Source organism: Tinamus guttatus, unplaced genomic scaffold (assembly GCF_059628265.1).
Source record: "Tinamus guttatus ecotype Peru unplaced genomic scaffold, ASM5962826v1 Tinamus_guttatus_pri_ptg000287l, whole genome shotgun sequence".
NCBI classification, from domain to species: Eukaryota; Metazoa; Chordata; class Aves; order Tinamiformes; family Tinamidae; genus Tinamus; species Tinamus guttatus.
The window spans coordinates 7,846,102-7,867,576 of record NW_028288821.1 but is presented as its reverse complement, the minus strand read 5'-3'; the positions used below and the strand labels follow the sequence as shown (position 1 = coordinate 7,867,576).

Genomic DNA, 21,475 nt, shown 5'->3' with positions numbered 1-21,475 from the left:
GGTCCCAAGGACATGTTTCTTACAGCTTTCTAATTTTACAGAATAGCTCTGAGAAAACATTAAGAACAATTTAGGTTAAAACTCTGAAAATAAGGAGCTTGCAGTTTAGTAGCAACGCCTTCCTTTTATATTTTCACACTCCGAAACCTTGGAGGGGAAATTTATAATTCCCTGTTCTTCTGCAAGGCAATAATTTATAGTTCTTCTCAGGTATGTATCCATCCCATTGAGTCCAGCAGTCATGCTGCGTGCACTTGTTGAATGTGTTGTAATAAAGTAACTAATTAGTAATGTATTCTGCAGAGAATTGTGTGCCACTTTTTAAGCAGGCCACAGAGTACATATTCTCAAAAGAACATATCCTATTTTTGTAAGGGATTTCCAAAGGACAGGAGTATTCAGAAGTATTTAGGGTGCAGCATATCCGTAGTGGCATTGTCTAAAGCATCTCAAAATGGCTCCCTGTCTGCCTTTAAGATTGAGGGAGTGCAGGTACTTCACCTGCTGAGATACTTCTACCATCTGCATCTTAATTGCCTCAGAAAATGAAGTCTTAGTGTGCTCCCCAAGTCACCTTGGAAAATGAAAGGAAGTTCCCGGTGAATATTTGACCTGTGCCGCACAGCGAAATGAGCCCGTTTCCGAGAAGACCATAGGCAGAAGTATTAGTTGTTGAAACTATCCTAGCTATTACCCATCTTAGATCATGTGTACGTGGTAAGAGAGTATGTTATATACAAGAACAATTTTTTCTCCTCAAAACTTTATTGATAATATGGACAAAGAAATACTTTTTCAGGTGTTCAGTAGCAATTAACTAAGATCTAGTAACCATTAGTTCTTGAAAAAAACCCTAAAAATGGTTCCGTAGTCTTGCAACAGTGTACATTTTCTGTGTGCTGGTGTAGGGAAGGACGCTGGGTGTATGGGCCTCTTTGTCAGCAGCCAGCATATGTGCAGGACCAATTTTTGTCCAGGATGGTCAGCTGGGATGAGGAGGGGTGTTTGATGAAATTGCCTTGGGAGTTTTCCTTGTGTTTCTCTGTGAAGGCCCCCATAGGGGTGTTTTTAAGGCACCAGTTATGACAGTAGTAAATCAGACAAACTCTACCCATGCCAAGATAATGCTGCCATTATTTTTTTGATAGACCCGATAGATAGAATTTGATAGAATTCCTGCCCAAATTCCATTTGTGGAGCATAAAAATGAATGGGATGAAATCCCCATGAGAGAAAAAAAATAAAAATAAAAAATAGAAGCCTGAGTGCCGTAGTCACGGGCAATTTCCAAAGCTTTAGACAGCTCTGCAGCTGAGGGCAGCCCCTTGCTGAAGTGCGGCACCAGCCCCAGCAATGTTCTCCTCCCATTCCTTTCCCCACTGAGCTCTCCCAAACTGGGAAAAATGAGGCCAAAGCTACACTTTCAAATCACATCCTTTTTTCCCTTAGTGAATATTTAAGAAAAAATATTCACACATTTCCATACAGTCCAGTCTAATGTTTCATCTAAGCTGCCTCCTTAAGCTGTATCAGGAGTAGCATATTCAGCAGCTGACTCTGGGTTCACCTGTGTTCTTAACTTCTCTCTCTCTTTTTTTTTTCCCCCCCGCCATCTAAAATTACTGGCTGCAATCCATGTATTTAGGAGCTGCAAAATACAAATCAGTGGACAAAAAATAATCTGGGTGTTATGGAAGGGATGGTTGATGCTAAAATTTATAGTGTTTTTTGATGTAATGAAATAGCTCTCTACTGCTCAAATAGGGCTGTAAAGATTAAAATCAGCATCAGGATTGCCCTTCTATTCTCATTTTCCAAAAGCAGGTAAGGACCAAGGAATTTCTTCCCTAGCAGTGGGCAGTTTCTGCTCTGCAGGTTATGTGATCCTTTGCACATCAGCGTCCTGCAGAACAAAGCTGCTTTATTTCCTGACATGCGTAGCGCAGCGGTGCAAGAAGTGGCGTTAGCCCACGGGCGCCAGAGCATTCGTCCTGTCACCGCCTGCGTTCAGTGTTGTGAGGGGATAACTTGCTGCCCCGTGTTTTATTCCAGGTGGGGTGTTGTCTATCCATGTCATGCTGTTCACTGCTCTCTTGGTAAGCTGTCATCCTGTGGCCGCATTAAAGCAAGCGTCAGTATAAAGTACATTTAAATGATATGTCCTGTGCCTTGATTAATGCAGAGGAAGTGTACTTGTATGTTTAAGCCCTATTCAGATCAAATCTTATTGCTGGGTAGTGTAGAAGGTGTACTGACTTATTTTGAATTAATATCATATCCATCTTGATTAATGGATTTGTTACTGCTATAGAGAGAAATGCTAATATTGAGGGGGAAAAAGAAAGTAATTGTGCTATATACACGTTCTACCCATTGGCAAAAAAAGACAGAAATTACAAAGTGAATGATTGTAAAGAAACACACATGCAGGCTGTGAGTATGAATCCATAATTTATCATCTGTATTATCATAAAAACTCATTTACATTTCAGAATATTTTTAAAATCAGCTCTCGCCCTTTGATTGCTAGATTTTTTTAGTGTTCAGAATAAATAAAAGGAAATTAACTTACAGGTTGAGACATGAGACATATTCCAGCTGCAAGGGCAATTAAAATGCAGATACTGAAGGGTGAGATGTTGATGAAGAGAGTCTTTGAAAGGCTGATAACATCTGTTAATGAAAATTCTCAGAGGCAGAAGATTTGTTTGCTCAGGTAGTTTGAGAAACAGAAAATTTAGAAAAAGGTTAGGGAGAGGAATAAATATTTTTCTAGCATGATTGACTGAAGGTCATATGGAAAGAATAATTTTACTATGTTTGAGGACAATCCAACTGCATAATCTTTTTTCAAGACATTTATCTAAGGTGAGCCCAGCTTTTATTTGTGATGAATATGTATTTCAATTCATAGCCTGATTACCATAATCTCCTGATTGTTTCTTCAAAGGAATAATACTTACCATTTTTTAGACTCAGCACTTTCTAGACATGTTTTTAGGAGAAGGCAGTCAGCAGTAGTCTTGTGTGCTCAAGCTAAATACCCAGGGTGTATCACAGCAAAGTATTAACTTGTGTTATCAATAATTTTAAGTTCGTGGCATACTTTAAAATTATATTTTTTGTATTTCAGATGAAAGCAATGATATGTGAGGCCGAGTTCTAGCTGTTGCAAATATCTTCTCAGTTGATAAGTGGATAAACTTCCCTATTCCAGAGTTATCCATTATGTCAGAATAAATACACTAGAATGTTTCTTCGGCTAAAGAAAAGTTAAATAAGCTTTGGAAAATACTCATTTTTATTTCCTTTTCAGGTGTTAATTGCACACAATAACTCTTCTTTTAGGTCAGTTTATAGTTGTGCCACAATCATGCAGTTTCACCTAGAATAATGCAGAACAGTTTCCATCCGTGTCTCAGCTGATTGGGTATTAGGTAGCTATTGAATTTACTCGAGCAAATAAGACTACTGGGAAAATGTTTTCTGAGATAACATACTGGTGTTTTTACTGTATAATTTCAGTGGCTAATGTGTTTCAGACAGTATAAGAATCTTAAAAAAGTGCACGTTCAACTGTTATACAGCTTGAAATTAAAAAATGAATCTAGCTCTATGAATAGGGAGATTCTGAATTCAAATATTGGCTGTCTTATTAATTACCTTTATGGGATATGACAATTCATTTATTGATTCCTCATCCATTTTATTTTTTACCTATCTTGCAAGCAAACGCTGCCAATGCTTCAGTTAACTTACAGTGCTTTCAGTATTATTTAAATACTAAGAGTAGTTAAGAGAAGTAATCTTTTTATGTTTCTGAAAATTGAATAATGAAAAACGCCTCATATCAAGTACACTGCTGTAAGTGTAGCTCGCTGTTCAGTTGTGTAAGATCCAGGCCCACATATGGTGTATTTCTGAAATAATGAAGCTTGGCTAAACTAGGTCATTAAGGCGTTGATGTGTCAGGAGCTCTGCAAGCTAATTGAAGGGAGGAAGGAAATCCATATAGCCCCGTTCATGCCAACAGCAGCTGTACGTGCGGTATTGGCTTCCTGAATACAGACAGTCCCGTTGCACCAGCTCCCGCACGCAGGGACCAGCACAGCTCAGCTCTGAAAAGGCAGCTCAGCGCTTGGCCAAACGTATCCCTTGGTTAGTCACTCTTGTCCCAGAAGAGGAGCTGGATTCACCATGTGTCTGCCGTGTCGGCACGTGTTGCGGCCGTGGGTTTTGTAAGCTTTGCCTTTGAGAACTGGCTTCTCCTAGGATGTACTTCAGTTGTCTTGCAGGCAAGTTAGATTTTCTTATCCAGCCTGATAATTACTAGCTCTGTGATTCCTAATTAGAATCTTTTTGCCGAGATAAATATGTAAACACAATTAGATATGTATTTTTAACATCCAGTAATTAGCCTCATCAGTTGAGTAGTAGTCAACACATTGGGATTTTGTTCTCTTTCAGTTTCTCCGTTGCAGGTAGGTGTTGTGAATGATGATGCCCATAAGATGCTTGCCTTACACAGTTTCAGGGCTGTGTTTTTTTCCACTAATTTATGTGCATATTATAAGTGCAGAAAAATGGCACAGAGTATCTCTCTCTCAACAAGAAAGAGAATCTTTGTGACTTTCCTGCAAAAGTACCTGAAATTAAGGATAGGTGAAGGCTGAAGCATCTCATTTAGGCCAACCTTGGTGGTAGCTGGGATGAAGAGCGTTTAGAGTGACTGAAATGTTTCCAATCCAGGCAGACCTGGACCAGCCAATGGATAGGACTAATGAAAGAATGTAACCCTGGTGGTCTGAAGAGAGTCTTTAATAATTTATCTATCTATCTTGATATCTTCTTTCTCATTCAAAAAAACTTCTATCTGATTACACCCTAGGAAGGCTTTTCAGCTGAAGGCTGGTCTGTTGCAGGCAACAGAGCGTGGTGTGGATGCAGCCACAGTCTAGCTTGTTCCCTGCCAGGGGCAGTAATGCAGCTCCCAAGCAGTGTGATAAATCATCAGAAGTGCATGAAGGTGAAGAGAAGTGAATGAAGGCACCGTGGAGGCTGCCTCGGGACAGGGCTAACGCGTTTGGCTTAGGCTGTGGCATGAGTTTCCTGAGACCAGTAAGACGATGGTGGTTCTGAATTTGCTGGTGGGGTTCCAAGCATGGCCTTGCTGCGTAATTCATGGCACTCCGTGAAACTGGTGTCAGGAGGGAATGTTATTAAACTTGATCTCCAAGGTCTGCAGCCCCGTCTGTGCCAGTGCTAGCACTGTCCTCGCATAGCCTTAGGCTTTCAGGTCTGTTTGTGCTGGATAGCGACGAAGCCTTGGACTCAGTGCAGAGCTTTTTTCTTAATGCTAGTGTAGCTTTACCGTTTTGCAGTTTGCATGTAAAAATGTTTTCCTTTTAGGAAGGCTCTCTTCCATTACCTACTGACCCACGTCTTCCAGATCCCACAGCCCATCCTCATTGCCTCTCTCAGCTTACTGAACCCTGCAGTTCAGGCCCACTGGGCAACATGGAGCTTCTCACCTTCTGCCACTTTTCAAAACATGATTCCTTCCTTTCCTGAGCTACCACTTCTGTCTTCTCTGCCCCAATGTTTACCTCTTAAGTTTTCTCAAAGCAGAACATACTTGCGTTGCATTGAGTTCCCATCTCATCTGTTCTGTTCCCCTTCTACATCTAGAAATCTATGATAATCCAAAGATTAATATTCCTTTGGAAACATGTGAATGAAGATTTGCACAGCAAAGCCAGAACTAGGTGTCAGCCCTTTCCATAAGCTTTGGATTGTATTATTGCTTTGAGGGGAACCTATCTGTCATTCTCCAGGAGGCTTCGCCACAGTATGGCAGAAGTCATATGTAAAAGTCCCCTTACAGAAGTGACAGCGCTGCTGGTGGCACCTTTATGTCCTCCCTTGGTTATTGTACTCCTTCATCCCTTACTACATTACTCATTTTATGCTGGCATGGCTTCATTCAGAAGCACTGAAGTTGCACTGAACTAAAACTTCAGCAAAATGAGAAGGCAAATTAGATGCAAGGTTGTCGTGAAAGAACAGATCAAGGTGAACTGTATTCAGAAACAGTCACTTAAAAACCTTCTACTCACATTCAGCAGGTCTGAATTCCTGCATACTTAGCTTTATCCTATTCTGAACAAATGCAGACCAGATGGTTCCTGTAGATTCTCCTCTGGAGCTAGGCAAGTTCACATTTACACACCCAAGCTGACATGCACATTTGTGTAGACAGTAATATAACATTATTATATATATAATTTATATAACATTATTTTGCAGTAATATATGTAGGAGGGAGTCTAGAGGTTTACTGAACAGAGAAAGCAAAATGAAGAAATAATGTCAGAATGTATTTGCTACTTGGTCTAGAAAGTTGTCTACTGCCAGAATAGCAGAGAGTAACACTTTGCATGTGAGTTAACAGGTGAAAGTAACCAGGTCAAAAGTGGATGTAAGGCAAGTATTCTACTTTTTTATTTAATAATTTGAACTTAATTGTGTTAGACTAAAAGAGCACCCCAGGGTACTCATCACTTGCTGCATCTCTTACTAGTAACTAATTTAGCAGCTTGTTACTTGCTTGCTGCCCAACTATAAAACTGCTAAGCAGAGACAGGTTATGTTGGGCATGCTTGCCTAACTGGTGTGTTTGGATTTTGATTGACATGTAGTGTTTTGGACTGATTAATTGTGGTGGTGGCTTTTTTTTCTACTCACACCTGACATTTTAAAGAATCTGTTTGCTCCGAAGTCAGTGCTGGATTCAGTCTCAAGCACATAGACTATCCAAATGTATCTCAATTTATGGACCCCTGGCAGGCTCAAAGTGTAAACCGGCATCACAGAATTTGCATTTGGCATGGAGAAGCGTTTGCCTTGATGGCCTCCTGTCTGGTAGGTTCACTGTGTCCTTGTCCATCACCACTCCACTCTGAAATGCCTGAAATTCACTCGCAATCCGACATCTTTAGTTATTCTGGCCAGGTCACAGGTACAGGGTTCCAAACACAGGGATTCAGATTAGCACTGATGTCCACTCAACTTGGCACAAGCATTGCGCATGACAGGAAAATATGCCCCTTACAGATCTCTGATACTTGGCAAGGGACAAGAGAAGAGGACTGCAAGCAAATACTCTTTCATTTCTAATTCAAGAGTAGGGTCTAAACTCTTATCTGGAACATTCAGAAAAGGAGTGATTTACATCAGCAGTATTTGTTTCTCGGTAAGTTCTTCAGTGCCAATTCTGAGGGTTTCATCATTGTTCATGACACAGTAATGATTGCTGCTCTTTGAATAAATTAAGTGGTGTAGTAAGTAGATTTTTGTCTGTCCTGGCAAGCTGCTCAAAAGAACAACTTTTGCTTGCATGGATATGGGAAAAGTTCTGTGAATCTTCATAGACAGATGAGAGTCAGTGAAGTGTCGCCGTCACCCGTGTCAGCAGTGTCAGCTGAGACATGCCCGTACCCACGGAGTGACCCAAAAGATTGGGCAGAAGGTGCAGGGTGTCTTCGTGGCTGTCTCGCTGCGGTGAGTACCACGCAGGAGTTCTGTCTGCATTGCTGAAAATACACACACAGCTATAGTAACAAATAGTGCTTTCCTTGTAACTATTTCCCCTCTTTTGCACGTTTCGATCAACAAAACTCAAAAATTGTTTTTTTGCTTACTGAATAGTAAACTAAGCACTGATTCTAGTATTATTAGCATGATTCCCTCCACTCATATTTTAAGCTGATAAGATGAAGATAAGTCTTTTTTAAATCATTAGTATTTTTAAGTATGACACAGACACTGATATAACTGAATATTAGGCCTAGTATTGTCCAAGCTCTTAGTAGATGCAAGTCAGGTTGACCCATGTGAATTTTATTCAAAGACCTCAGGTGTGTCCCCTCCCCAGTACATGACTAGAAGGGACCAAATTGTGATCTGGGTCTGTTTCGTGGCCTGACATGCAGGACGTCCCCGTCATGACGAGCTGTGACTGTGAATCAGAAATGCCAATGTGTTAGTAACATTGTGAAGTAACAGTGAAGGGATGTGATGCCATCAGAAAAGCTGGCATCCAAAACTGTATTTCCAGAAAAATATGCATTCCCTCCTTCTCCTTTCTCACATCCCAAGTGTATCTGAGAAAAAAAGGGCTCAACAGAACAGATTGGGTCCTGAAGGAATTTTTCTAGCTCTGTGTGTGTGTGTGTGTATATGCAGTAGAAAAAACAGCCTCTGAATTTTAGCAATGATATTATGAACCTGTTTTGAGATTATCTCATTGTTATCAGCAGCTGGAAGGAAAATGTTTTTCTTGTCTGCTCTGATATTTTCTGGCTTGACTTAGTTCTTGCTTGAAACACTTGAAGCAGTTTAAGCTAGCAACAGTATCGATGAAAGCCTTCCTTAAAAGGCCTGTTCACAGACAAGGTGGTGAATTATCAGTCCTTTAACCTGTGGGATAGATCTGATGCAGAGCTACAAAGTGGAGAGGATTGCAGGGGCCGGCTCCTTCCTTTTGGGTGAATGAGGCTGCAGGTGCCCACGAGCGTTCAGCATCTCCAGGGGCCAGCAGCTCTTGCCACACATTGACACAGAGTATTCGGGGAGGGCACAGAAAGCCCCGTGCCCAGGTGCCATCACTGACGTGCGCAAATCAGGGAATCTTCCCCTTCGGTACCCCAGCAGACCCCTGGAATTGTCACGGCTTGTGTTGTAATGGTGAGAGAAGAAAAGTTCACCTTTCAAGATAAAGTGATCCTTTTATTTAAACCATTGTGCTGCTTATGTAACAGCACTCCTAATGGTGAAGTACAGCTGAAGCCTGGAACATGCCGTTTATATAAATATTCCATAATGGGTAACAGTGTAGTGAGCAATTGTAGAAGACAATAGGCATGGAGGGATACTGGAGGTTAGGAAGAGCTACCGTGTGATTGCCAAAACACGACTGTGCTGCCTCCCCGACAGCACGAGCATCCAACGGCGCTTTTGTAAACCGGGGGAATGGGGTTTGTAGAGGTTGTTAGTGGTCAAGCCTGGCAAGTCATGGCAGGGAGGGCAAACGAGGCTTTTCCCAGGGAGGAGGGAGAAAGAAGGCCCCAAAGAGGCTGACACAGCACAGACAGTAACCGTAGGGAGGATCTCAAGAAATGACAAGGATGAAGGGAACTGTGACTAGAAAGATTCAGTGTGACAAGGAGAAGCTAGAGGTAGAGAAGACAGAAATGATGAGGAAGTCTTAGAAGTTTTTCATGCTGAGACTGACGTGATCATATTGTCATGGACAGGAGAAAGGCTGTTGAATAACCTTGCTCTACCCTGCCTTGAACTGGTAACTGCTAATAGATATGCACGCAAAAACACTGCCACATACACAAATATGCAGTTGCACAAACTTAGGAAAATTGACCAACTTTGTTGTAAGATATTTAAGGTTTGATGAAACAAGCTCTGACTCAGAATTTTAACTGAAACCAGGATGCATGTCAAGCAATGGCCTCTGTTTTCCAGCATATCCATGTTGACTTATTTCCTTGAGACACTTTGTAAGTTTTGTCTGCGTTCCTAGCAGCTGATAGAGCAATAGTATTTTAAAGGTGTCTTGTTTTGTCTAATCTGTGGAACCATTTTGTTCAATTTTAAGAGAAAAAGTATACTTAGGAACTGTTTTCTGTTGTTTAGAGCAAGCTCAAGATCTGTAGTTATGCCTTATAAGAATGATGAAACAAAGTTGTAAATATTCTTTGCTCAGTGAAATCACATTTTTTAAAAAGCACATATTTATATGCAAAGCACTTGTAAATCTCCACTAATGGTATTTATGTTCCCACATCAGAATTCTTCCTTTGTAGCTGACCAAGTATCTGAGGCTTAGATCTTCCTCCTGCATGTAATGGAATCATAATGCTGTCACCGACATCACAGCCATTTTTGTAAAATACGATGTTAAGGAAGACTGAGTTCATTGTACTATACATATGTAAATGCCTCCCTTTCAGTGCTCTCAGGGGAAAGAAGATGCCAGAAAGAATTCCTGACCATGGTACATATTAATTGTTACCACCTTTCGTGGGATAGTAAAGTGCGGTCATACAAGGAAAGGCATTAAGAATCAAGAGAAAGAGTGTAGAGAAACTGAGGACGTTCAGTGCAAGTTAAGGAAGCACATGGTGGATTATAATAGTGTAACTGCAATCTAGCAATGGGGAAGTCTCATTCATTCCTTGTTTGCATCAGTAAAGATGGACAGCAACTCCCCTGGCTTCACAGAGCCACTGCAGAGATACACGAGGATAAGGGAGATCAGACCCCAGCCCAGGTTCTTCATTATCAGGATGCTCCTAGAATGACATCTGAGCTGAGCGTAGCTGTTGGTGGAATTCAAAACAGTGAATACCTTGCTCCTATGTAGCTCAAAGTCTTTTCAGTTTCAGAAGCATAGGGGACTGGTTATCACAGAACACAATTAAATACATAATTTGATATGTTCACCCATGTGTGTTCATGCTTTGTGTATGTGAAAACATCTGAACTTCTCAAGTTGGCTGTGGATAAGAAAGGCCACAGTGCGACTAAATGGTTAGACTGAAAATTTGGCAAATAAATTATTTGGACAAAAACACAACTCACGTGGACATTTCTGTGCAAAGAAACTCCACTGGAAACTACTCTGTGTGCCTGAGGCACCTGAGCTCTGTGTTTGGTTGGCATCCTTTTGGATAGGAAGCAATTACAACAATGCAAAAATGTGAATTTTCAGAGCTGAGACAGGTAGTTCACCAAATTTCCAGTTAAATACTGGAAAAAATAGATGTAAATCAGTGCCCAACTCCTACATAGCTTGCCGTTGAGGTTACTGTTTCCATTTCTACCAGCCTTGACTTGGTCACGTTGCTTGAGCTCAGTCTGCAGCCCCGGCATGGTGGTTCTGCAGGACTGCAGTGCTGTTTGCTGGGGTAAATGTCCCTCTGAGCAGCTCTGTTCAGCCTTTGCTCCTCCTTTGCTCTCTTGAAGCTGCTAAATGAGTTGGTATTACCTTAATGGACGCATTGAAAGTGTACTTAATGCTGCTACACTCCAGATTTAAAAACATTTCTTGAAATCAAAGTGAATATCAGTAAAATATTCTCCTGTGGTTCATAGTTCCAATAGCCAGTACAATGACTTAATTGGCGTTCTTGTATGCAGTGCTTGGATCTTTGCCAGTTAATGACCCATTTCTGCAGCCTGCACAAGCAAATTAGCCCTTCTGTCCAGCTCTCCAAACTTACGGACTTTTGCCCACGTAATGGCTGCAAGCTCCTATTCTCAGCTGGCAGGGACCCCAGCAGAAACATAAACATCCCTGAGAGGGTCATAATATGATATATTGGACAGGTTCTGATCCGCCTCGCAGTAATGCACTGCCAAGCAATTCTGCTGAAGTCAGTGAATCTGGCAGCTACATAACAGAAATAAGAAACTGGTCCCTGCACTGTGGCTTTCTCGAGTAATGAAGCAATTGCAGGTTATTAGCTAATCTGTGTCCCTTTAGATGATGTAATTTTTTTGTGAAGCCCTTGTCAAGCATTCAAAATAGTTTGTGTTTTGTATTTATATGGTTGCATTGTCTCTTCCCCCTACAGGATTTTCCATTCTTCAGGCAATTATGGAAGCAGCAGTGCAGAACAACTGGCAAGTGACAGCCAGATCTGTAGGAAGCATAAAGGATGTTCAGGAATTTAGAAGAATCATAGAGGAGATGGACAGGCGACAAGAAAAAAGATACTTAATCGACTGTGAAGTAGAAAGAATAAACACCATTTTGGAACAGGTATGTGTTTTAATTTTCAGGACAGGGACAAATTTCGTTAATGTTCTTGGAACTGTCCATTTCTGGAATATAATGAAAATATGAGCCCTGACAACTGGCCAGTTATCTAGTAAAATTAACGTTCCTGAATGATACCCATAGCTGGCGGCAGTTCCTAAACATAGCCGACCAGGAAATGTCTCTGCAATATTTTTTTGTTCTGAACATTAATGAAGAATTCTTTTAAGTAGGTTTAGATGGTAAAACCTGAGCTGTTAGAGCAACTTTACTGGTATTGGGGATATTCACAGGGATTGCAAGGGACTGAACTTTATTGTTTAATTGTAGGGACTGTGATTTGTTAACGTGTAACCTGAACCAAAAAAAAAACAAAAAAACAACCAAGAAATACTGAATTGTGTTAAAAGAAAATTGGCCCAAGTGGAAATATGGTTAATTCAGTTGGTAGTCCAAACTGTCTTAGCACTTATGGAGGTGCAAATTTGTGCATTGGTGCTGTGGACAGAGGTAAATTCTGAGTGGCAGAGTGTGAACGTCCTCACTGTGGAGAGCAAGAGACAGGAGACTGTTGCCATCGCCCAGCCTTCCTGGTGCTTGCTTTGCTCCGGGAGATGGGCTATGTCCCTGGGCAACCCCAAGTGTGGGCTCAGGCTGGGATAGGAGCCACATGGCTCCAGCTTCCAGAAAGCTGATTGTGGCTCAGTGGGATGTGCAGGTGTCCCAGTGAGCAGCAGCCCGAGTCGCTGCCCGTGCGGTGGAACGTGCTGGAGGGATGTCCTGGCAGACAGGAGCTCCCGCTGCCTCTGCTCCCAGCCAGGCTGCTGCTGCTGTGCAACCAGAGCTTGCTTAGCATACAGGTGGGAGTTTGTTTAAGGCTGAAATCTCTCTGATATATGCTACTTCATAGATGCAGCTGTGGCTTTATACTATGGAATAGATAAAAAGTAACATTTAAATTTCATGAAGCATTAGCATATTTTTTAGAAATGTTGTATTGTCAGCTGTTGGCAAATTGACCTTGCTGTCATAAACAAACCCTAGGAACTGCAAAAGATACATTCACTGAGTTTGTTCAGAGAATATTCAGTTCCAGTCAAGCCTTCAGGTACATCTCTGAGGGCCACTCTGGGGCTGCACTCAGGTCCCTTAGGTCCTTGTGACAAAGGGGAACAGCGAAGAAAGAGGTGCTTATTTCAGAAGAACATAGCACGAGCAGGCACTGGCAGTTAACTGTAACACTTAGTGTGATAGGAATGCCATTATATAGCATTTAGCGTTTTCCACTGTCATTTTTAGTCAATATGGTGAATTCCGTGAAAAGGATGCAGGGCACCACTCACAAGCCATGTTGATGCATGTGTGACATATGCATGTGTGCTTTAGGCTCACACTCAGCTGGGAATGGGCCTTTCATTTGAGCTTTCTAATTCAATTTACTTTTTTTTTTTCTCTCTCTCTCTCTCCTATTGCAAGTGAGAGAAATTAATAGTGAACCATTGCAGTGACTAAAATGAGCCTTGTACTACCAATATTGTAAAAAAGCATATTGTAAAAAAAAAAAAAAAAAAACCCTAGCAAACTCTCTTCTACAGCCATTCTAAGTTCAGGCTATAATTTGGTGTTTGATTCAGATTTCTGTCAATGTATCTAACACCAGTGTAACTAAAGAGTTGTTACTGGGGTCTCCACGGTTCCCCAAACTCCGGGTAGTTCACTCACACCTCTGCAGAATTAGAGCCTTCCTCAAGTCATCAGTTTATAAATAGCCCTTCTCTGTTCTGTTAACTAAGTCTTTTTCTTTTATGTGCATTGTTGGTCTTTCAAATTTTATTTCCATGAAATTGTGCAATAATGCTCATTCTAAATTATCTCAGATACGTCTAAAAGATCTTTAAATTTTCTTGTGCTTGGATATTAGGACTATATCAATCAGCTTTAGCAGTTAAGTTGAATACTATCAATTCATTGTTTTGCAACCAAATCCTATGGGCATTTTCACACATATATATGTCATATATGCTGATCCATGGGTATAATGTAACATTTTCTACATAATTTCATTAGGGATATTAATAAGCAATTTTTTTTTAATTTCAAAAATGGAATTTCAGAATTTCTTGTTTGTGAAATAAAGCAGGCCAAGTGTGCACCTCTGAGGTGTGGCGCTTTGAGTACTTTTCCTTGAATACTGCCCCATTGATGTCAGTAGGACCATTCCACTTGACAAAGAATTGCCCATCCCAAATTGGTGCCTCTTATGATAAAAATATCTGCTGGCAACAGCCGCCAAAGAATTGTGGGGGTTTTTGTTTTTGTTGTTTTTAATCTGAGATTTGAGCAATAACATCAACTTCTGCAGGGAAAGTCTGTAACGGTGGACCCCGAGTTGAAAGCAGAACAATTATTGGTTTTAGGCTTTTCCCTCCATCTCCTCTGCTTACCTCTTCCCTTCTCATGGGTGGTAGATCTCCCAGGCGTGTGCAGTGCTCAGAGCTGTCCAGCCGCTTTGCTCAGGGAGTGGTGAGCGGCCGTCCCTCTACCTGGCTGTGTTTGCAGATAGCCTGCGACTAGGGGAAAGATAACGTTGCATGTGCAGATTTCAAATCCAGTAGGGTTTTTTTTTGTAATTTAGAAAGTCAAATTGGTGCTCTGTGCATTGAGCCCCAAAAGTTTGCTCAGCTTAGAGGCTGTGACATCTGTGCACATTAGCAGAACACGGGTAGTTTTGAAGAGCTCTTCTGCATCAGAAGGAAGCCACAGCCATGCCCATTGGCCCAGTGGGCAAGCTTGGTGCCAGCCAAGGACCACTTGCCATCCTTCTCCCTTCCTTGTCCCCCTCCAGGGCACATAGGCAGGTGTCTGCCCTCCCGTCACTGCTGGCAGAAGTGGCTCCCTCCAAGCAGGTATCTCTGGGATCACTCTGGGGACACATCAGCTCAGGGCAGGTGCCCTTTTATTCCCTTGAAGACAATGGCTGCATTTCTCCCTGACCCTGGACTTCAGAAACAAATAGAGAACAAAAATCACAGTAGAAAGAAACATCCTGTAAAACAGCGGTCTGTGCATGTGCTGAATTTGCTATCTGACCCTTGGGCTCTTGGTCAGGCCATTCTGCAAGCTTCTCAGTCCTCTGCTCCAGCAACTACATACCATGGATTTGTGTTAGTGCTTGGATTAAGGAAGAGTGACCTCTTTTCCTGCCTCAGGTTGATCACGGAGTGCTGTTCTCTTCCTTTGATGCCCTTTTCAGCCAGCTTGGAACAGAATATATACCTGGCTTGCAAAAACGCAGGCTAATCCAGTGTCAATTACCCATCTGCGGATGTTCTTCAGGGACTCCAGGCCCTGCTGGAATACTCTGTGCCTTCCTCCAGCAGCATGTGGGTATGTGGGACAGTGACAGTGACCTTGAATATTCCTTATACCTTTAGTATCTGGCATATCTATATGTTGCTACATTTCCATAGGGACATGTGCTGCTCTCTTTCGCATATCTCTTCTTAGACATGGTTAGTACCTAGAAAAGGATTCTTCTCTCATGTTTCCCCACTGTGTAAATATAATGTAGGGGAAGGAGGGCACACCAGATGAATTCTCCAATTCCTGTTCTTCGTGGTTGACCTGTTTTGTGCCATGTTTCACTTTGTAGCATATCTGCTTTCATTCCCCACCTTGAAAAGCCTGTGACTGGCCCCATATTGTGTCCTAAAGGTGGACACCCTGCTCAAAGCCCTTCTGTCCCTGTCTCATCAGCTGCAGAGTAAGTGGAAGTGTAAAAACTAATAGTCATTTTCTTAGTCACCATCTGTTTCTTCACTTGCCCGCTAGTTCTATAACCATTGAGCATGTGGATCTATATCCCTCCTTGCACAGCAAAACTATCTGGTTTAATCATCTAGTGGCCTCTCAAGCATGCTGATAGCAACACTTATCTCATGCAAAATTCATAAGCTCCCCACACTTCTTGTCCCTTGATGCTAAAATATTCCAATATTCCTTCATGGATAGATATAAAGTTATTTTGTTCTCATAAACAGAGAAACATTTTGTTCTGAGAAATAATAGTTGGCTTTAGCCTATTTGACTGTGCATTGAGAGACATGATTTTGAGTTCAGAAATACATTTTTCTTATTTCCAAAATAATGAGCTGTATTTCAAATTAGAGTGACTTTGTGTCCATTTAGAAGGAAATCCCCTAAGGGAAAACAAGGAGGAAGAAACTCCTTCAGGATCAAAATGGTGAAACTCTACAAAATACCTGTTTATTCCTAAGTCTGTATGCCTTTATCAATAGAACACTATGTCTAAGTGTTGGCATAAAGGTTAGGCTCCAAGGCAATCTCTGTACTGAGTGGAAGTATCTCAAAAAGCAGAAGTAATACTATAGTAGAGAATGCAGTCCCTAAAATTTTTAAATGACAGGCAAATTTCTTATATTTCTTATATATATATATATATATAAAAATGCAAGTAAAGCATCCCTTAGATTTAGAAAGGTTGTCTGATTGCAATCTGACAATCTGCCTGCCTGTGCTCTGCTCGGTACAAATGCTGTGTATGACTTGACCTTGGAATCTGAGATTTGGAGATGAGCAGATCCCGTGTCGGTTTTGATACAGCCACAGCTGGACCCCTCTGCAGAGCTGCTCGGACTCCAGGGCAGGGTGTTCACCATGCACCATCTCCAGGCTGGGGGTTTCACGAGAACAAAGACAAAACTGCAGCAGTTGATTGCTCACAACATTGATTTTGGGGAAAAAAACAAACAAACAAACATATACACACTGAAAAAATATAAGCAAAGCATCAGTGCTGCTTTCATGTAGACTTGCTGGTTTATGTGTGACCTTATAAGCGCATAGGCCTGTGTGGGTTTGCCTGCTTTCTCTGTAGAGGTTACTAATATGAGAAGAGCCCGTAGACACAGTGGGAAGCCTGGAGGAGGAGCAGAGCTGTGGGGAGGTTCAGCTGGCCCTTGCTGATGAACCCCTTGCACCGCTGAGCTGCTGGGGCCCAGCAAAGCAGGGAGCCCTCGGGGCTGCAGGGCCCAGGCTGCTGCCCTTGGTGTGGAGCTGTGCTGAGCACGAGGGGCTCAGGGTTGTGTAACTTGTCCTTCAGAAACTGGCACTGCTCCTTTTTGCATTTGCAGTGGACCAGAAACTTAAAATGTAGGACATTTCTTCATTATGTGCCCTTGAGTATTGTTTGAAATGGGATCTAAAACAGAATGAGAGGCCACTTCTGCCCTTCCATATCCTGCTAGTTTCTGCAGCCCACAGGTCTGGATGGGTGCGTGGGTAGAAAAGGGGAATTATTCTGGTCAGTCATCTTGAGGACTGGAGCTAGCAGAAGGTAAGTAAAAACGAGCATGTCAAAAGTGACAGTTGTATCTGCCTAAAGGGCCTGCTGCTCTCACATGTAAAACTAATGAAGAGCCAGAGATGCATTGCTAAAGCAGAGGGAAACAATATCTTGGGTTATTCTATCCCACATACAGCACGTTTCACACATTCCATTCCTGGGCATAGGATTTCCAGCTTATAAGTAGTAACGTCCCTCCAAAGGCACCATCCAGACTGCATAAAACAAGTAAGATTCCAAGTGACAGGAGTTCAACAGTATATTAGTCATCTCACAGAAAGACTGAGGTAACAGCACACAAAGCTGAACGGAGTCAGAAATGAAAATATATTAAAGACATTCAAACAAAGCTCTAAATGTATCTGGTCAGTAAAAACAATAATCAGTAATTATATGTGTGCTGCCATATATAGAAGACACTTCTAGGCATCTGTGATTTCTTAGCCAAAGGCATACAAACCTGACATTAGACTTTTCATTTTCTGTGATAGTAACGATTACTAATTTCATATTTTATGATAATTCAGGAGTCATAAATAAATGCAGTAATGTTGCCACATGTAGCGACTTCTGATATTTTGCAAATTCACTGCAATGTCTGCAACATGTATTTATACAAACAGTTAAATGTATGCTTATATGGCAACCTCTGCATTGTCATTAAATACAAATCTTTTGTTAGTTACGGTGCTGCAAATACGGAGTCCACATAGTTATCCTGAGTATATTGGAAGCAATACTTAAGTTATTACCATTTTAGTCATTGAAAGACTGGAATGTGTATCTGCTTTGAACCTCAATTGATAGGTAGATGGAAAGGCACTATATGCTGCGTGGTTTGCCCGTCTTGCAGTTTTTCCGTGCAAGGAGTTTGCCTGCCTGTGTCTGCCCTCACAAGCCTTCTCAGGGCCAGCATCTGCCTCCTATGAACTCCTCCTGCAGCTGGCACTAATTGTTACTCGGGCTGACAGGCTCAGAAAGTGAGGCCCGAGGGCAGTTCTGAGATAGCCCCTTGCTCCCACAGCTGATGTGCTTTGGAAGCAAAGGTACCTCCTGGTGCTTCCCACCATGCTCTTCTGGGCTCTGCATGGAGGATCTGGTCTTCAGGTACTGGTGCTTTGCAAAAATAACATTCACAGGAAATCTGTTAAAGATGCAGGGAAAGGGAGCACTCTAGAGAGCTAGCTAGCATTTGTTCAATATGTAGCTCCTCCGATTTATTTTTTTTTATCCCAAAGTATTTGTCTGTGTTCCCATGCCTAATTGCTCTGAGAATCTTTTTCACATTGCTTAAGTCCCTGGCTGATTTTTAAAATCCCTCGCTCCCACATCTCTTGCAGGTTTTAAAAATCAGTGTCGTATAGAAGTTGCTTTGTTACGGTCCTAGCATTTAATGTAGTTCTTTCTTCTCCGTATAAAGGATAAGCCCTTTCATCTTTGCAGACATTACCTTAATTTCTGCATCTGTCTCTCAAATAGTTTAATGCTCGAAACTCTGCTTCTAAGCAAAGGTTTTCCTTAATTAGTTTCCATGGCAACGATCTTGGCGACAATTCAGATGAACCAACTGCGGGGAGAGGAAGGAAACACAGCATCAAAATGAATAGCGCTAGTACAATACCACTGTGCAAACAGGCGTTATACATCACCAGAGACAGCGTGATAGCTCGGGTGCCTCGTAAGTTCAGTTACAAGGGAAGAAGTCCTAGCTCGGTGAGAGGAAAGCTACACAAGAGCGTATGTCTTTTTCACAGCTGACTAAGCCGGGATTAATGGCCCTGGTGGGGATGAATCGCCCAGTCTGAGGGAGGAAAGGAGCCTCTGGGCCTTCTCCAGGTCCCTCGTGCACCAAGATGTTCCCGAGGGCATTTTGTGCAACACGCTATAAGGCTGCAGTTTAAGGAGATTTCGGGGTAGCAACCCATCTCTTTTTTAGCTTGGATGCTGCTGTGCACCTCCTGGGGGATATCCAGGCCCTAAGCCAGAATCCACAGCACTGGTGCTTTTCTTCTGGGCCACGAATTGGGCCTTAATATGTCAAAGTACCCCTGCTAGAGCAAATAGCTCACTCGCTGCCGGTAATTAAACTTTTCTGTGTGATTCCTTTCTCTGATCCCACTGTGTAGAAATCTCCAGGTCTCTGGCCTGGAGAGAGCTGCCCCCCTCTCTCTGCCTGCAGTAAATGTAAAAGCCCTACAAATCATCACCTAAGCCTCTCCTTTTATGTGCACATTTATCTCAGAGCATGCAAGCGGTAAGATAAAAAAAAAAAAAAAAGGCAGAACAATTTAGGATGAAATTAATGTTCCCTGTGGGTAAAAAAAAAAAAAAAAAAAAAAAAAGCGTATGTTACTATAGTAAGTATAGTGTGTTATGTCAGAGCGTAGTTATGCACATGTAGGAATAAGGGAGTATGCACTAGTGGAACCTGGTTCTTCCAAAACAGGTAATGAATACAATTACGAACAATATACACAGGCCCTTAAAAATGCCCTGTGCATCTCCTGTCCTGGGAAATTGCATGTAAAAGATCGGAAAGGAAAAATATTCTGCAACTTTATTGCCTCATATGAATAAAAAGGCCACTGCTGCATGGGCTAAGTCTAGTAAAAGTAAATTAACTCTTCATAATCTCTTTTGGTTCATGGTTTTATGCACCAAGTTATATGGAAAGCTCAGATATTGCAGAGCACTGTTTATAGCGAAGCAGAATAAACCTTTCAAACACTTTCAGAGCATTGAAAAGAACAAATTGAAGGCAATTCCAGGCACAGTAAAAGTCTATTTACAAAAAGTATGAGAAAGAATAACCTTGTCTTTCCTAGGAGAGGTTGAACTGAATTTTTTTCCGTAATTTCATAGGATATTTAAAAAGGAAAGGAAATGCTCAGAAGGAAAACAGAATGGCTACTGTTCAGCATCTTTCAGTCTGCTTGCAGGCGGTGCTCTGCGACAGAAAACCCCATCCAAAAGATTCTCGTGTGAGCACTGGGACTGAATTACTGCGACACTTCTGGGTTATATCCAAATAATAGTTTGAAGTGATCCTGACATGCCGTAACGCTTTATATAAGCGAGATTCTGTTTCCAAGGACTCTTGTTCAATTCCATGGGCTGTTACTGGGATTATGCTCTTAAATTATGATGGGAGGTGTTGAGAAAATGGGAAATGCGTGCACTTTTAAAATGAAAACTGCATGCCTCAGTTTACTTAAGTTCCCCTGACACTTCTGTGCCCCTTCATAGTCTATGCAGCTAAGACCAAATGAATTTAATTTTCCCAGTGCAATGTGAGAGGAAGAAATGAGGCCTCTTCATGTTCATCTCTGAAGGCAAGAGGGTACTCTTAAGAACTTTCAACATACATTTTCACCTGTTTTTAGAATCAAAAAGGAATGATTAGATACCATCTTTCCGGCACTGCAGGCATTAAGCACGTGATGCAGGCGTCGCTGAAGAGCTGCTGGTTGGTCATGGTGCCTTCAAACTGCATGGCAGCGCTGAAGCACTTGTGATTCCTCAACGAAGGCTTGGAAAAGCAGGAATAAATGCATGGCTATTATTGTTAATGGTTTGGGGCTATAGAGGCTGTGAAACGCCTTAGCGAAGGAAGCTGCTCAGGAGTTCAGTTTTCTTAGAGCAGATTTTGATAGATTTGAATGTGGACGTGCAGCTCTGCAAGTGGCAGGGCCCAGGTCTGACCATGGGCAAGGAGGCAGCGTGAGTGAAAAGTACAGACGTTGGGAGGGAGGATATTGTTGTGAGGGACGTAGTGCCCTGGGATAAGAGCTGGCTGTGTCACGGAGTGAAGGACAGGAATGTTACTAGAGAGAGGCAACCAACAGTACAGCCATGTGCATTCATTTGCTTAACTTTCTAACCTAAGGAGATTTGTCTAAGAAATACTAACGTCTTTTGAAAAGGTGATTGCGTGTCAGTGGAAAGTCTGTGATGGTTACAAGAAGCCAACCCACCCGAACAGCGAGCAGGGATTTCTGTTCTTTCGGGTGCCTGGAACATCGGTGTCGAGGTGGCAGCGGTGCCCGCTCACGCTTAGCTTAGCAAAAGCACCTGTCTCTTCTCAGCGGTGCCAACCGAGGCTTAAGCAGCCGAGACCGCTTTCCCAGCGGGCATTGACCAGCAGTGACACGCAAGGAAGCTGAGGAGAATCTGGAGTTTATCAGAAGCAGTAGTGGACCCAATGCAATACAGAGGCTTCTTCTCTGTGTGCTCATGACTTTCTTCTCAGCTAGTACAGGTTTCAGTTTCTTTGG

At 42.1% G+C, this 21,475-nt stretch overlaps 1 protein-coding gene across 4 annotated transcripts in view; it reads left to right on the top strand.

Annotated features, from left to right (window-relative positions):
• GRIA3 (glutamate ionotropic receptor AMPA type subunit 3) overlaps positions 1 to 21,475 on the top strand; it is a 139,925-nt gene that overhangs the window by 49,044 nt on the left and 69,406 nt on the right. For all 4 annotated transcript variants that reach the window (XR_015913545.1, XM_088527570.1, XM_088527569.1 and 1 more), the window contains exon 4: positions 11,652 to 11,839. Coding sequence is in view for 3 of the 4 variants with exons in the window: in XM_088527570.1 (XP_088383696.1) it covers positions 11,652 to 11,839 (188 nt within the window). In the remaining variant the exon portion in view is untranslated. The remainder of the gene's footprint in view (positions 1 to 11,651; positions 11,840 to 21,475) is intronic.